General features: G+C 41.9%; 1 protein-coding gene across 1 annotated transcript in view; it reads right to left on the reverse strand.

Moving 5' to 3' along the window:
- Nucleotides 1-8,813: 8,813 nt before the first annotated feature.
- The window catches only part of SMC1A (structural maintenance of chromosomes 1A), a 46,739-nt gene continuing 39,837 nt past the window's right edge, over nucleotides 8,814-15,715 (reverse strand). The window contains exon 25 of the mRNA XM_012746627.3: nucleotides 8,814-15,627. Coding sequence (XP_012602081.1) covers nucleotides 15,544-15,627 — 84 coding nt within the window. The 3' untranslated portion in view covers nucleotides 8,814-15,543. The remainder of the gene's footprint in view (nucleotides 15,628-15,715) is intronic.

A 15,715-nucleotide genomic window follows, 5' to 3' on the forward strand; every position in this document is an offset into this window, starting at 1 on the left:
GGCTGAGGCAGGAGGATCGCTTGAGCCCAGGAGTTTGAGGTTGCTGTGAGCTAGGCTGACGCCACGGCACTCACTCTAGCCAGGGCAACAAAAAGTGAGACTCTGTCTCAAAAAAAAAAAAAAAAAAAAAATCTCCCTAAAAAGAAAAGTCCCGGTCCAGATGGTTTCACACCCGAATTTTACCACACTTACAAAGAAGAACTAGTACCTATCTTGCAGAAACTATTCCACAACATCGAGAAGAACGGAAACCTCCCCCACCTTTTATGAAGCGAATATTACTCTGATACCAAAGCCAGGAAAGGATGCAACAAAAACAGACAACTACAGACCAATATCCCTAATGAATATAGATGCAAAAATTTTCAACAAAATCTTAGCTAACCGAATCCAGACCCTTATCAAAAAAATAATCCATCACGACCAAGTGGGCTTCATCCCAGGGATGCAGGGATGGTTCAACATACGTAAATCTATAAATGCAATTCACCACATAAACAGAAGCAAAAACAGAGACCACATGATTCTCCCAATAGATGCAGAAAAAGCTTTTGACAAAATTCAACACCCTTTCATGATACGAACACTTAAGAAAATAGGCATAGAAGGGACATACCTAAAAATAATACAAGCCATACATGACAGACCCATAGTCAACATCATACTGAATGGGGAAAAATTGAAAGCATTCCCACTTAGAACTGGAACCATACAAGGCTGGCCACTATCTCCACTTCTATTCAACATAGTGCTGGAAGTCCTGGCTACAGCAATCAGACAGGAAAATGGAACTAAAGGTATCCAAATAGGGGCAGAAGAGATCAAACTTTCACTGTTTGCTGATGATATGATATTATATCTAGAAAACCCCAAAGATTCAACCAAGAAGCTCCTGGAACTGATCGATGAATTTAGTAAAGTCTCAGGATACAAACTGAATACACAGAAATCAGAGGCATTCATATACGCCAACAACAATCTAATTGAGAACCATATCAAAGACTCAATTCCCTTCACAATAGCAACAAAGAAATTAAAGTACCTAGGAATATACTTAACCAAGTACGTAAAAGACCTCTACAGGGAGAAGTATGAAACACTGAGGAAGGAAATAGCAGAGGATGTAAACAGATGGAAATCCATACCATGCTCGTGGATCGGCAGACTCAACATCATTCAAATGTCTATACTACCCAAACTGATCTACAGATTCAATGCAATACCTACTAAAATCCCATCAGCATTCTTCACAGATATAGAAAAAATAATTTTACGCTTCATATGGAACCAAAGAAGACCCCGCATATCAAAAGCAATTCTATGCAACAAAAACAATATGGGAGGCATTAATATGCCAAATATCAAACTATACTACAAAGCTGTAGTAATTAAATCAATATGGTATTGGCACAAAAATAGGAATATTGACCAGTGGAACAGATCTGAGAATCCTGATATAAAACCATCCTCATATAGTCATCTAATCTTTGACAAAGCAGACAAAAACATACGCTGGGGAAAAGAATCCCTTTTCAATAAATGGTGTTGGGAAAACTGGATAACCACCTGTAGAAGGCTAAAGCAGGACCCACACCTTTCACCTCTCACAAAAATCAACTCGCGCTGGATAACAGACTTAAACCTAAGGTATGAAACTATTAGAATTCTAGAGGAAAAAGTTGGAAACACTCTCCTAGACATCGACCTAGGCAAAAAGCTTATGAAGAAGTCCCCAAACTTCTTCTTCTTCTTTTGTTGCTGCAATCATAGCAGCAACAAAAATAAATAAATGGGACATGATCAAACTATAAAGCTTCTGCACAGCCAAAGAAATAGTCATGAAAGTAAACAAACAACCTACAGAATGGGAGAAAATTTTTGCATCCTACGCATCCGATAAGGGACTGATAACTAGAATATACTTAGAACTCATGAAAATCAGCAAGACAAAATCAAATAACCCTATTAAAAAGTTGGCAAAGGACTTGAACAGAAACTTTTCTAAAGAAGACAGAAGAATGGCCAACAAACATATGAAAAAATGTTCAACATCTCTAATCATCTGGGAAATGCAAATCAAAACCACAATGAAGTATCACTTAACTCCAGTGAGAATGGCCTTTATCAAAAAGTCTCCAAACAATAAATGCTGGCGTGGATGAGGAGAGAGAGGAACACTCCTACACTGCTGGTGGGACTGCAAACTAGTTCAACCTCTGTGGAAAGCAATATGGAGATACCTTAAAGCGATACAAGTGAATCTACCATTTGATCCAGCAATCCCATTGCTGGGCATCTACCCAAAAGATCCAGTGACACTCTATAGAAAAGACACCTGTACTCTAATGTATATAGCAGCACAATTCATAATTACAAGGTTGTGGAAACAGCCCAAGTGCCCTTCAATCCATTAATCCAAGAATGGATTAATAAAATGTGGTATATGTATACCATGGAGTACTATTCAGCTCTAAGAAACAACGGTGATATAGCACATCTTATATTTTCATGGTTAGAGCTGGAACCCATACTACTAAGTGAAGTATCCCAAGAATGGAAAAACAAGCACCAGATATATTCTCCAGCAAACTGGTATTAACTGAGCAGCACCTAAGTGGACACATAGGTACTACAGTAATAGGGTATTGGGCAGGTGGGAGGGGGGAGGGGGGCGGGTATATACATACATAATGAGTGAGATGTGCACCATCTGGGGGATGGTCATGCTGGAGAGTCAGACTTGTGGGGGGAGGGGGGAAAGGCCATTTATTGAAACCTGAAAATCTGTACCCCCATAATATGCCGAAATAAAAAAAAAAAAAAAAAACCACATGATGAAGAAAATGGGAATAGGTCCATCAGCAAAAGAGAAATTTCAACCAATTTCTGGAAGATAGAAAGTAAATGGAGGAATGGTGACTAATGAAGTATGGTGGAGGATGCCATAGCCTGGAGTATGCATAGAGGTGATGCCTCTGAGGAAGGAGTCCATCTTTCTCTGCAGACACCTGGAGTATCCTGGGTCTTGACGATGCCAGGTATGATGAAAGGTGGGAGTGTGATGTGGGTCTAAAAAGAGGAAGTTTAACTGGAAGATTGCATATCAAACCATCAATTCACCCCCTTGTGCACAATTCACAGCAGCCAGGTGTCTACCTATTAGGCAAAAATCAGAAGGTTCTTCTCTAAGGAAACTGGACCATCTCAGAGAAAAGACCTTGGCATTCTGGGACTTTGCAGCACAATAGTCAGCTCCCCTCCAGTCATCTTAAAGGAAGGTCACCAGTTGCCTAGCCCTGCTCCCATACACAGAGCTTCCAATCAGGTTTTTATTGCTACATTCTTAAATATCAGGAAACAACCATGGATCACCAGGAACTTGAAAAAAGAAAGATTTCAACTTGAAGAAAGAGACCAAAATAAATTAAACAGGGGCAAAAACAATCTCAAATGAAATAGATATTTCAAAGAACAGAAGAAATATAAACATATCTCTACTATCCTTAGAGAGATTTAAGATGATAGTGCATCCATAAAACAAGAACAGGATGCAAAAGAAAGGAAGAGAGAACATGAATGAATACTTGGAAATTTCAAATATGACTATCAAATGATTTCTGGAAGGAAAGAACAAAGAAAGTGGAGAAGAGGAATATATCAAAGAAATAATATGAGAATTTCACAGAGTTAAAGGACTTCAAAATGAAACAATGTAACAAACGTCCAGCACAATGAATGACAAAAGACTCCAAATCAAAACACATAATAGTGAACTTTTAGAACACTGAAAATAAAATTCTGGGAAGTGTATATTCAAAGCCAGTTGAATCTATGCTGCCAGGTTGCCAAAAGAAAAAAATTATTAAAAATTTTTTTAAAAAAAGCATAAAATTCTTAAAAAATAACAGGAGGAAGGGTGGATGGAGTAGATTTACTTTTGCCTATTCTTCTCACCAAGTACAGCTAAAATCCTTGGATATTATATTAATATATAAACATAAGATTCTGAAAGGTAGAGAGAAGGGGGCAAATCAGGTAGGGAACTTGATAGCAGAGGAGTGACATGGTGGTGAGTTCCCTGAGTTGTGTTTTTTTTTTTTTTTTTTTTTTTTTTGCCTCCCATATCCCAGACTTAGGGATGGAGAAGCCAACAATTAGATAATAACCACTCTACTCTAGCCATATACCACAGAAGAAAACTGTATTCCAATTCCCACCTCACCAGCAAAGGCCAAGAGGGGAGCCTAGACTTCTACCCTCACTGGCTATAACCAGTTGCCCCTCTCCCTTCCCACTGGGATGGTATCAGAGAAGGTTGCCTGGGTAGCTGGAACTCCCACCCCCACCCAGCAGGAACAAGGAAACCCTTCCCTTGTGGTATCAATGGAGACTGAATGGGGAACCTGGACTTACACGCCCACCTGGCAGTGATGAGGTAATGTCCCCTCTTCCATTGCCAGGGTGGTGTCTGAAGAGGCAAGCTAAAACAGAATATTTAAATAAGATCTGGTGTCTCATAATACAATACCAAAAATGCCCAGGTTTCAATAGAAAATCACTCATCATACCAAGAACCAGGAAAATCTCAACTTGAATGAGAAAAGATACTCGATTAACACCAACACCAAGATAACAGAGATGTTAAAATTATCTGACAAGAGTTTTTAAGGAGCTATCATAAAAATGCCTCAAAAATTAGGAACATACTTAATATAAATGAAAAAGTAGCTGTGTGCGGTGGCTTACGCCTGTAATCCTAGCACTCTGGGAGGCTGAGGCAGGAGGACTGCTTGAGGTCAGGAGTTTGAGACCAGCCTGAGCAAGAGTGAGATCCTGTGTCTACTAAAAATAGAAAAATTAGCTGGGCATGGTGGTACACCCCTTTAGTCCCAGCTACTCAGGAGGCTGAGGCAGGAGGATTGCTTGAGCCCAGGAGTTTGAGGTTGCTGTGAGCTAGGCTGACGCCATGGCACTCATTCTAGCCTGGGCAACAAAGTGAGACTCTGTCTCAAAAATACATAAATAAATAAAATAAAATAAGATAAAACAAAATAAAATATAAAATGAAATGAAATGAAAAAGTGGAAACTGTCAGCAAAGAAACAGAAGATACAAAGAACCAAGTGGGAATTTCAGAACTGCAAAATACAAAAATGAAAATAAAAACCTAAAAAGATGGGCTAACAGCAAAATGGAGAGGACAGAGAAAAGAAGTCAGTGATCTCTAAGATATTATAGAACAACAGAAATTACCCAGTCTGGAAAACAGAGAGAAAACAGATTGGAGGAAAAAAAATGAACAGAGTTGCAGGGACTTGTGAAATCGTTAGAAAAGATCTAACATTTGTGTCATTCGTGTCCTGGAAGGAGAGGAGAAAAAGTGATAAGGAAAGTTACCTATGAAGCAATGAGACTCAGATTGATATCAGACTCAAGATACTAAGATCGGGCCGGGCGTGGTGGCTCACGCCTGTAATCCTAGCACTTTGGGAGGCCGAGGCGGGCGGATTGCTCAAGGTCAGGAGTTCGAAACCAGCCTGAGCGAGACCCCGTCTCTACCAAAAATAGAAATAAATTAATTGACCAACTAAAAATATATATACAAAAAAAAAAAAAAAAAAGATACTAAGATCGATATAATCAAAACAGAATGCTAGCCGGGCGCGGTGGCTGACGCCTGTAATCCTAGCACTCTGGGAGGCTGAGGCGGGCGGATTGCTCAAGGTCAGGAGTTCGAAACCAAGCCTGAGCAAGAGCGAGACCTCGTCTCTACTATAAATAAATAAAAAAGAAATTAATTGGCCAACTAATACACATAGAAAAAATTAGCCGGGCATGGTGGTGCCTGCCTGTAGTCCCAGCTACTCGGGAGGCTGAGGCAGGAGGATCACTTGAGCCCAGGAGTCTGAGGTTGCTGTGAGCTAGGCTGACGCCATGGCACTCACTCTAGCTTGGGCAACAAAGTGAGACTCTGTCTCAAAAAAAAAACAAAAAACAAAAAACAAAAACAACAACAACAACAACAACAAAAACCAGAATGCTAGAAGAAAGTGAGGGAATGCCTCCAAAGTTCTGAGGGAAAAATGATGTTGAACCACAAATTTTATAGCCAAATGTGAGGATGGAATAAAAACATTTTCAGACATGCAAAGACTCAGAAGTCTACTTCCTATATAACCTTTCTGAGAAAGTTACCTGAGAATGTGCTCTATCAAAACAATGGGAAAAACAAGCAAGCAAACAAAACAGAAACCCTGGGAACCAGTAAATAGTGGATATAACCATGGAAAGCAGTGAGAAGTCCCAAGATGATAACTATGCATCAGGCTTAGAAAGCAAATAGTCCAGATATGAAAAAGAGATGAAGAGCTCCGGGAAGAAGGTCCTCTGGTGGGCAAAAACAGACTTGACGAAATTCCCAATGTAATAGAGATTTTGAAAAGAAAAAAAATGGAATCTATGATAAAGTCAAAAGAGTGAAAGAGAAAAAAATAGAAACTTCAGGAAAAAGAAAAAGCTACTATAAGGAAAAAATTACAAAAGTACATGATGTGGCTCTGCAATGAAGAATATTTACATAGTCAAATAACAGCTGTTTATTGCTTTTCAACTTGTAGAATCAAACTAGACAAAATACCAAAAAACTCAATTATGATTACAGAACAAAATTCAATGTTATCATCTTTGACAATATAAAAGACCAGATAATAGAAGTTGGGAGGTTAATGGTGAGGAAATGGGCTATAGGAAAGATATTCTCTCATCTAACAAAGTTCTGGTCAAGAATTATTGTCTCTGGTTCATGGAATAAGAAATAAAGATGTTACTTAAATTCAGAAAGCTAACCAATATAGAAACTAAATTATACTAGAAGCAGGAAGGAGTTGAACTTGGTGTAAATGATCTAAATCCTTATCTGTCATAGCAGGACATCAACAGGTAATGTCTGAAATTGATGATTTTTAAAATGCACACATATTATTTAGGTATGGAGATGACAATCAGAAGAAATAACTAAAAGCGGTTGCTAAAAGTGAGAGAGAGTGGGGTTGTGGATGTGTGGGTCAGTAGATTTTTGCTTTTAATAAGTCCTTTTGTACTGATTTGAGTTTACTGGTTTTTCTAAATAAGATACATGCATTACTTGTATTTTAAAATGAACATTTGAGAAAAAAATTAATTTTAAAAAACACAAAAAAGGACACTCCAGCCCACACCTCCCCCTCCCCCCAAATTCCTTTGTTTCCCCAGACCTACTGCAACAGGATATAATGAAGTTCGGGACATCTTGCAGTCTTCCTTCCTGCCTTTCCCTTAAATGCAGCTTCTGCTCCAAATTGAAATATTTGTTAGTCCAAACAGGTCACATTTACTCCTACCTCCTTGCTTTTTTTCATGTCTCCCAGGCATGGAAAGCCCTTCCTTCTGATCTCCACCAGTTGAAATTCTCTCCCTTTTAAGGCTCAGCTGAAATTCTACCTTCTCCAAAAGTCTTCCTTGTCCCCTGGTAGAACTTTTCTGTCTCTCTCCTCCGGGGCTCCCAAATATCTTCATTCATGCCTCTAATTATGACACTTAAATGTACTTTCTTCAAGTACATTATTTAGGTCAGTGTTTCGTGCCTGCAACCGTCTTTCACACCAGCTATTAGAGTGATCTTCCTAAATAGCAATCTGACTGTCACTTCCCTGCTCCAAAAGGGTCTACAGCTTCCCATTGCTCATAGGGTCAAAGCTAAGCTTGATTGCCTGGATTCTGCCACTTATCCCACTGCATGCATATAACTTTGCTTAGGTAGTTCCTCTCCTTGGTATGTTCTTTCCTCCCTTTCCACATGGTAAACACCAATTCCTCTTTTCAAGAATCAGTTCAAGTGCCCCACCCTCTATATAAAGGCTTTCCTGAGTACTCCCTCCAACCCACCCCACCCCAGGGAACACCATCCAGTGCTTCCTATATGCTCACTTTGCCTTATCTAGACTTCCATTATATCATTTCCCATGCTTAGTGCACTTAACTGCTTACTTATCTAAGTCCCCAATTAAACTGAATTCCTGGAGAGCAGAGAATATATCTTATCCCCAGAACTTAGCAAAGGGCTGACGTGTAGCAGGAATTCAGCGTATGCTTGCTGAACGAATGCATGGAAAAATAATGTGTGAGTGAATGCAGGAAAGAACAAATGAGCAGTCCAGGCGCGGTGGCTTACACCTGTAATCCTAGCACTCTGGGAGGCCAAGTTGGGTGGACCACTCAAGGTCAGGAGTTTGAAACCAGCCTGAGCAAGAGGGAGACCCCGTCTCTACTAAAAAAAAAAAAAAAAAAAAAAAAGAAACAAATTAATTGGCCAACTAAAAGTATATAGAAAAAATTAACCAGGCATGGTGGCGCATGCCTGTAGTCCCAGCTACTGGGGAGGCTGAGGCAGAAGGATCGCTTGAGCCCAGGAGTTTGAGGTTGCTGTGAGCTACGCTGATGCCACAGCACTCTAGCTCAGGCAACAGAGTGAAACTGTCTCAAAAAAAAAAGAACAAATGAGCAAATGCATGAATAAATAAGTGAGTGAAGTTATGAGTTAGTGCATAAATAAGAGAATGAATGATGAATGAGTGAGAAATGCAAGCCAATAAGTAAATGAATGAAAAGTGCCTATGTCAGTAAGGGCATGAGAGAAAGAATGAGTGAATTCCCACTGCTGTGTCTTGCTTCAAACCAATCAGGAAGACCTTCTGCCCTGCTCCTCCATCTATCTAAACAGCACACCACAGTGTTAACCACTTTTAGATTGCAAGAAACAAAGACACACTCAGGTTAGTGATGGGGATTTATTAAAGCATTCACAGGGAAATAAGATGAGAACAGCTACACAGGCAGCCTCACAGAACAGAAACTTGAAAATGGTTCATGATCCAAAGTAGCTCTAGAGCCCGGTTTATCTTGTCACCCCCTCAGCTGCAGGCATCTGTTGCTCCCTTCTCTGGTGCTTCCCAAAATGGTGACTCAACTACTTTCTGGCTGTATTTATACTCCTCCTACTGCTACTAACTTCTTTCTGCGCCCCTCATTGCTAGCCCATAGCTTTTGCTGCCTCACAGCTTCCAAGCCTCCTGGCTCCTGCAGCTTCATGGCTCTGGGGCTTCAGTTCCTATTATTAATTCACAACTTCTCTGCGTTTTAACTCCTGTTGCCTCTTCAATTCCTGTTGCCTTGCTGCCGCATGGTTCCGGCTTGTGTCTCTTGCAGTCTCACCACTTGTGTTGCCTCATGGATCTTGTATATTCCAGTCTCCTGCTGCTTCCTGGATCTGTCAGTTTTGTCTCATGGTTTCTGTTCCTCATGGCTCCTATTGCTTCATGGCTTCTGCATCCTTTTGGCCCATTGTTGCCTTGCTGCTTCATGGCTTCTGTTACTTTGTGGCCCCATGATCTCATGATACAAATGTCTCCTGACATCTGCTCACTTATGGTTTCTACAGCTTTCACTTTGCTTTTGCTGTTTTAATTTCTGGCCACTCTCATCTACCACCACTTCTGCCTCATTGAATTCTAATTAATTGTTCACTTCTTCTGAATGCCTCACATTCAGCCTCTTTGAAAGGTCTGTTTCATGCATTTGCCACTTGATATTTATTTGCCACCCCTATGAGGTAGAGTCCTTACATCAGTCCACGTAACAGGCTGGTGGCCAGCCTAGAGATCAGCTGCACTCGAGTCAGATACTAACCCAATCTAGCCATTTGTGGCCAAGATTCGTGAGGTCACATGGTACAGAGCATGGCAACTTATCCTAAAGAAACCCTTTAGAAGAGACTGTGGGCATGACAGGTTTGCTGAGGGTTTGCAAGCATCTTGTTTTGCCTGTCCAGTACACTGACCTCCCTAACCACGTCTGCCTGTCCTGATCTGTAATGAGACAGATCAAGATCAAGGTTCTTGAGATGATATGGAAAGGGAACTTAGGTTCCAGTTCTGGCTTGAACACTTCCTAATAGTGGGACCTTGGGAAGTTAATTCCCCTCTGAGGGCCTCAGGAAGGGGTTGGGCAAAGTCTCAAAGTTCCCAAACAGGTGTGACATTTTGGGCACCTCACTGTTATTGTATAATAACAATAACTGGGAAAGCCCTCCAAAACATCTCTTGAGGTAGGAAAGAAAGAGTCAGAGTCCTAGCTTAGAGAAGCCTCACTGTACATAGGAGGTGCTCAGCCAGGATTTATTGAATAGGATGAATGAATCAATGGCTGGGGGGGAGTGAGAGACCACACAACACACAGAATGTTTAACTAACTTGAGGGAGAAATTCCAGTTGCTGAGGAGGCTGGAAGGAGATTCTCATTCAGAGATGGATGAGGAGAGAGAAGACTGGGATAGGGTAGGAATCCTATCCATTCATGGTGGGTACTCACTCTATCCGCTCAGTCAGCCTCCGCATCCAATAATCAGTCACCAAGTCCAGTTTATCACCTTTTCTTAACAGCTCACATCTTAACACCTGCAATCCATTCCTACTGGCCCTTGCTCTAGTGTAGGCCTCCTGGTCTTTTCAGTAATCTCCTAACTAATCTCTTGTGTCCATTCTGTCCCTTGCAAATGCATTCACTCATGCTTTCATTCATTCGAAAACTTTAGTGGGTGCCTGTTTTGTTTCAGGCACCCTGCTTTTGGCAGGGGATATACTGGTAAGCAAGATATCCCCAGGCCCATCCTTGTGGTGCTTACAGTTTATTCAGACACAAAGTAAGCAGATACAATAGTATGAGAAATTGAATAACAGGGAAACTACAGGCATAGGCACATATGGCATAAACATCTAAATTCATTTCCACACTGGCTGGCTGGCCAGACACAGGTTAGATTCACATCTGATCTGGAGTCCCCCTGCTTAAGTTTCATGATTCCCCTACTGCCTTCAAGCCATAGTTCTCAAATCTGGCTGTACTGTAGGCATATGGTGACCTTCATAATCATTCAAGATTCCAAGGCCCCACCCCAGACTTACCGAGTTTTTAGAGTTTGGGGCCCAGAATGCCCTCTGTGCTTCTGGTATACAGCCAGTTTGGGAACCACACTGTCCCACAAGATATGTCTGAATTCTGTAGCCAGGCATTTACAACCCTCTTCTGATCTGGTTCCTGACTACCTCTCTAGCTTTTCTTGCTGCTCTTCCCCTACTCCAGGAATCTTTATGCTTCAGTATTTATGAATTGCTTTGCTGTTTCTTTCCTTCAGGTCTTTGTGCATACTGTTTCCACTACCTGGAAATCCCTTCTACTTCCACAACTAGCTAATTCCTACCAGTCCCTCAAGACTCAGTTCAGGTGTTACTCTTAGACTAGAGGATACCTTCCCTGAATTTTTACCTAACCTAGATGCCCCCTCTTGTGTGCCTGTCAGAGCGATGATCACACCATATGGTTAATGGCTGTTTATTACTATAAAGCAAATTACCTTCCCAACAAACAGTGAGCTCCTTAAAGGCAGGATAAAAATTTGATTCAGCTTTGTGTTTCTGGTGCAGTGATTTCCAGGGTGAAGTGCTCAATTAAAGGTAGATACCATTGTGGAGTACTCTTCAACTCCCTAGACCAGGCATCCTCAACATAAGGCCTGCGGGCCACATAGCACATTTATCCAGCCCTCTGGGTGTTTTCGCCGCTGCTGCCTGACCTGCTTAGCAGCCGACTCATCCCAGGCCCACAGTGCGCACTCTCCAACGGTCTGAGGGACAGTGAACTGGCCCCCTATTTAAAAACTTTGAAGACCCCTGCCCTAGACCAAGGTTACTGGGTCCAGAGTACAAGGGAGTTAAACTAGTACTAGTTCTTCCAACAAGCCCTAGGGATTCTACTCAGATCCAGCTTCCTCTCAGAAACACTCCATGGTGTCTAGCCTCCTGAACACAGCGTTCACTGACATGTGTTGCTCTGCAATGACAGGAGATGGTGGGGCATAACAGGAAAGAGCAAGGAGCAAGTAGATTCGAGTGGAAGTCTAGGCTCTGCTATTAAACCACCGGAATCTGGGCCAAGTCATCTCATCTCCTGGATCCTCAGGACTTAAGTCCTCGAAGCTCCTTTGTAGAACTTGTGCTCCTGTGTGCCAGGGCATCTCATGTAATCTTTTCCATCCTGTGTGGTAGGGGTTAGTTATCCAGGTTATTGTCCACACCTAGTGAATTGATTTCCAGAGGTGGGCCCAGAACAATTTATTTTTAAAGAGCTTCACATCCTTTTGATGTGGAGGTGCAGCAGGAAATTGCTGCTTCTCATTTTAAGCCCTTCTGTACTATTTGATTTTTTTTTTTTTTTGGAGACAGAGTCTCACTCTCTTGCCCAGGCTAGAGTGCTGTGGCGTCAGCCTAGCTCACAGCAACCTCAAACTCCTGGGCTTAAACAATCCTGTCTCAGACTCCTGAGTAGCTGGGACTACAGGAACGTGCCACCATGCCTGGCTAATTTTTTCTGTATATTTTTAGTTGGCCAATTAATTTCTATTTTTTTAGTAGACGGGGGTCTCCCTCTTGCTCAGGCTGGCCTCGAACTCCTGACCTTGAGTGATCCACCCAACTCGGCCTCCCAGAGTGCTAGGATTACAGGCGTGAGCCATCGCACCCGGCCTAGTGATTCTGATGTACAGCCATGGTTGATAACCACCGTTATAGTAGTAGAGAAAGCACTAGGATGACTCAGGGGACCTGGGTTCAAACCCAGCCTGTTATCTTGTACATAGGTCATCTACCCTTTCCTGGCCTCAGTTTCCTCATCTGTAAAGTGGGGAGAACAGCAATAGCTCCCTTTTTAAAGGGCTATGATGATCTGCATACTAGCCAAACTGCTTCAGATTTATTTCATTTAATCTTCTCTTCACAGCTGCAAGGTAGGTGTTCATGATCTCTTTTTTTTTTTTTGAGACAGAGTCTCACTTTGTTGCCCAGGCTAGAGTGAGTGCCGTGGCGTCAACCTAGCTCACAGCAACCTCAAACTCCTGGGATCAAGCAATCCTACTGCCTCAGCCTCCCAAGTAGCTGGGACTACAGGCATGCGCCACCATGCCCGGCTAAATTTTTCTATATATATTAGTTGGCCAATTAATTTCTTTCTATTTATAGTAAAGATAGGGTCTCGCTCTTGCTCAGGCTGGTTTTGAATTCCTGACCTTGAGCAATCCGCCCGCCTCGGCCTCCCAGAGAGCTAGGATTACAGGTGTGAGCCACCGCGCCCGGCCCATCATCTCCTTTAATAGATGAGGAAACAGAGGCTCAGAGGTGAAGTAACTTGCCCAAGTTTCTACAGCTAGAATTAGAACCAAGTGTGACCCCCAAATTGTGCTCTTCCATATATGCCAGCATTTGCCAAATTATGGCACATGTACCACTGATGGTATGTGACTTCCTTGGTTGAACACAGACAAATTTATTTTGATAGTTATGCCTTTTAATATGTATTAGAAAAACACATAATTAGCACATCAAACCTATGATTTCACAAATATCACTACTTAGGATGAAACTGATGTAGATAACAATGTTAGACCTCAGATAACTTCAAGAAAAATACTGAGTAAATAGTACAGGAGGGCATCTTGGAAGTATCTATTAAAAACAAATACATAAATATCCTATGATTGCAACTCCACTTCTAGGAATGAACCCTAGGTAAACTTTCACACACACACACACTTTCACACAGGCATAGGGATGCTCCTGTGTAGTATTTTATAATAGCAAAAAACTGAAAACAGTCTTAATGTCCATCACAAGGGAAATATGTAAAATGTGGTAGTCATATGATGGCAATCCATACAATTTACAGAGGATGGACTGATCAATATTTAGCAACATGCATAAATCTCAAAAACATTGTTAAGCAAAGAAAGAAAATTGCAGAACAATTCAACATACCATTTGCATTAAACACAATTTTTTCAATGAATTCATAAATGTATGTAAAAGTATTAAAACAAAGTCTAGATGGAAGTACAACAAACATAACCACCATTAAGAGGGGAAGGATCAGGAGGGGGAGTAGTTGGTAGTCAAATGAGGCTACCTTATCTAACAATCTAATTTCCCAAAAGGAGGATGGATTCATGCATTACTTGAGTAATTAGAAATGATTTAACTTTTTAAAAGCACAAAAACAATATACAGATTAGGATAAGAAAAAAGACTAATGGTACTACATGAATGAATGAAAGCTGAACTCATCACATCAGGCTTTGCTGCCTCTGCATGGTCCTTAACAGCTCACGAGGTTAGTTCCCAAAAGGAACCTCACCTGTTAGGCTGGGATGTAGTCCAGGCTACCTCTCCCCTATTTCCTCATAACCCAGGTTGGGGCTCAGGCACCTGGTTATCATACATGGTTGAAGCTATAGTTTTCCTCAGGCCCTCCCTCCACTTATCAGGTACACCCTATCAGTGCCCTGGAACTTTCCCAGTAACCAGGGCATTCAGCACCTCCCAGATTTGGAGCCTCCTTCTGTCCCTAATAGCTGGGATCAGAAGCCCTCAATGGGCCAGGTTTATATTCTGAAGGGTCGACACCTAGTGGGCTCCAAAAAGGGATAAGGCATCCAGTGAGGAGCTTGACATCATTAAATCCTATGAGGTAGGTAATATTTTTAGCCCCATTTTACAGATGAGGAAACTGAGGCACAGAAAGGTCAAATGACTTTCCCAAGGTCAAACAACTAGTATGTGATAAAAAGTGGGACTAGAACCCATAACTGTCCCTAGAGCCAATGCTCTGTTCCTAGTGCCTGACCAAATCCTACCAATTTGTCAAGGTCCAGCTCAAATGTGACCTTCTCCAGGAAGCCTGGAGGTAATCGTCCTCTTCTCAAATTCAAAGTACATACAACATTCAGCTAACTACAGTAATTCATGAACTCATTACATCTCCTTATAAGGAGAGTAGAGATCATGTCTGATTAGAAATCATGTCTGATTTAACTCTGTATTCCAAGCACACAGTCTGACAAACAGAGGGTGTTCCGTATGTGTTTGATGAACACATGAATGAGTAAATGAAAGCAGTTTCAGGTAACTGCCTAAGACTCCTATGATATCCACAGTACCTTTGCCCAGCTCTGGGGTGCTGTCATCCTAAGCTCTTTTGGAATCAAATTCAGCCTAGGCTCCTTCTAAAACAGGTCTCCAATATCTTTTCATTATTTTGCAAACACACCCACATGCACACGTGCCAACACACATATACACGCATACATAGCCACACACACAGTTGGCAAGGGACCCATGATTATGGGTGATGAGGGGGAGGTCCAGTGGGGGTTGGGGAATGGACAGATGGCCCTGTTCGGTTCAGCACCTCCGTCCAGAGGCCAGGATGCTCCCTGTCGCTCAGAAATTTTTGCTCCAAGCCTAATACCACCTCTGTTCCTCTTCGCGCTTGATAGCAGTGCTTAAATCCCATGACTACACCAAAAAGGGCCAGGAGGTAGGGGAAGGTTGGGAGCCAAATATCCAGAGACTGGAAGAAGGGCAGTTTAGAGATCCAGACAGGGCTAGGGGGGCAGAACTACTGCTACTGCTCATTGGGGTTGGGGTTGGCATCTGGGTACTTGGTGAGGTCGAAGGTCAAGACTTTGCTGATCACACAGTCCCCTTGCTGAAGGAGGGAGGAAAAAGAAAAATAAAATTGTAAGGAGAGAATTAAGAGGGGCCTAGTACCCCAGGACCAGGGGCCTTAAACCCTC

This window comes from Microcebus murinus, unplaced genomic scaffold, assembly GCF_040939455.1.
Source record: "Microcebus murinus isolate Inina unplaced genomic scaffold, M.murinus_Inina_mat1.0 scaf008_hap2_Mmur4.0, whole genome shotgun sequence".
Taxonomy (NCBI): Eukaryota; Metazoa; Chordata; class Mammalia; order Primates; family Cheirogaleidae; genus Microcebus; species Microcebus murinus.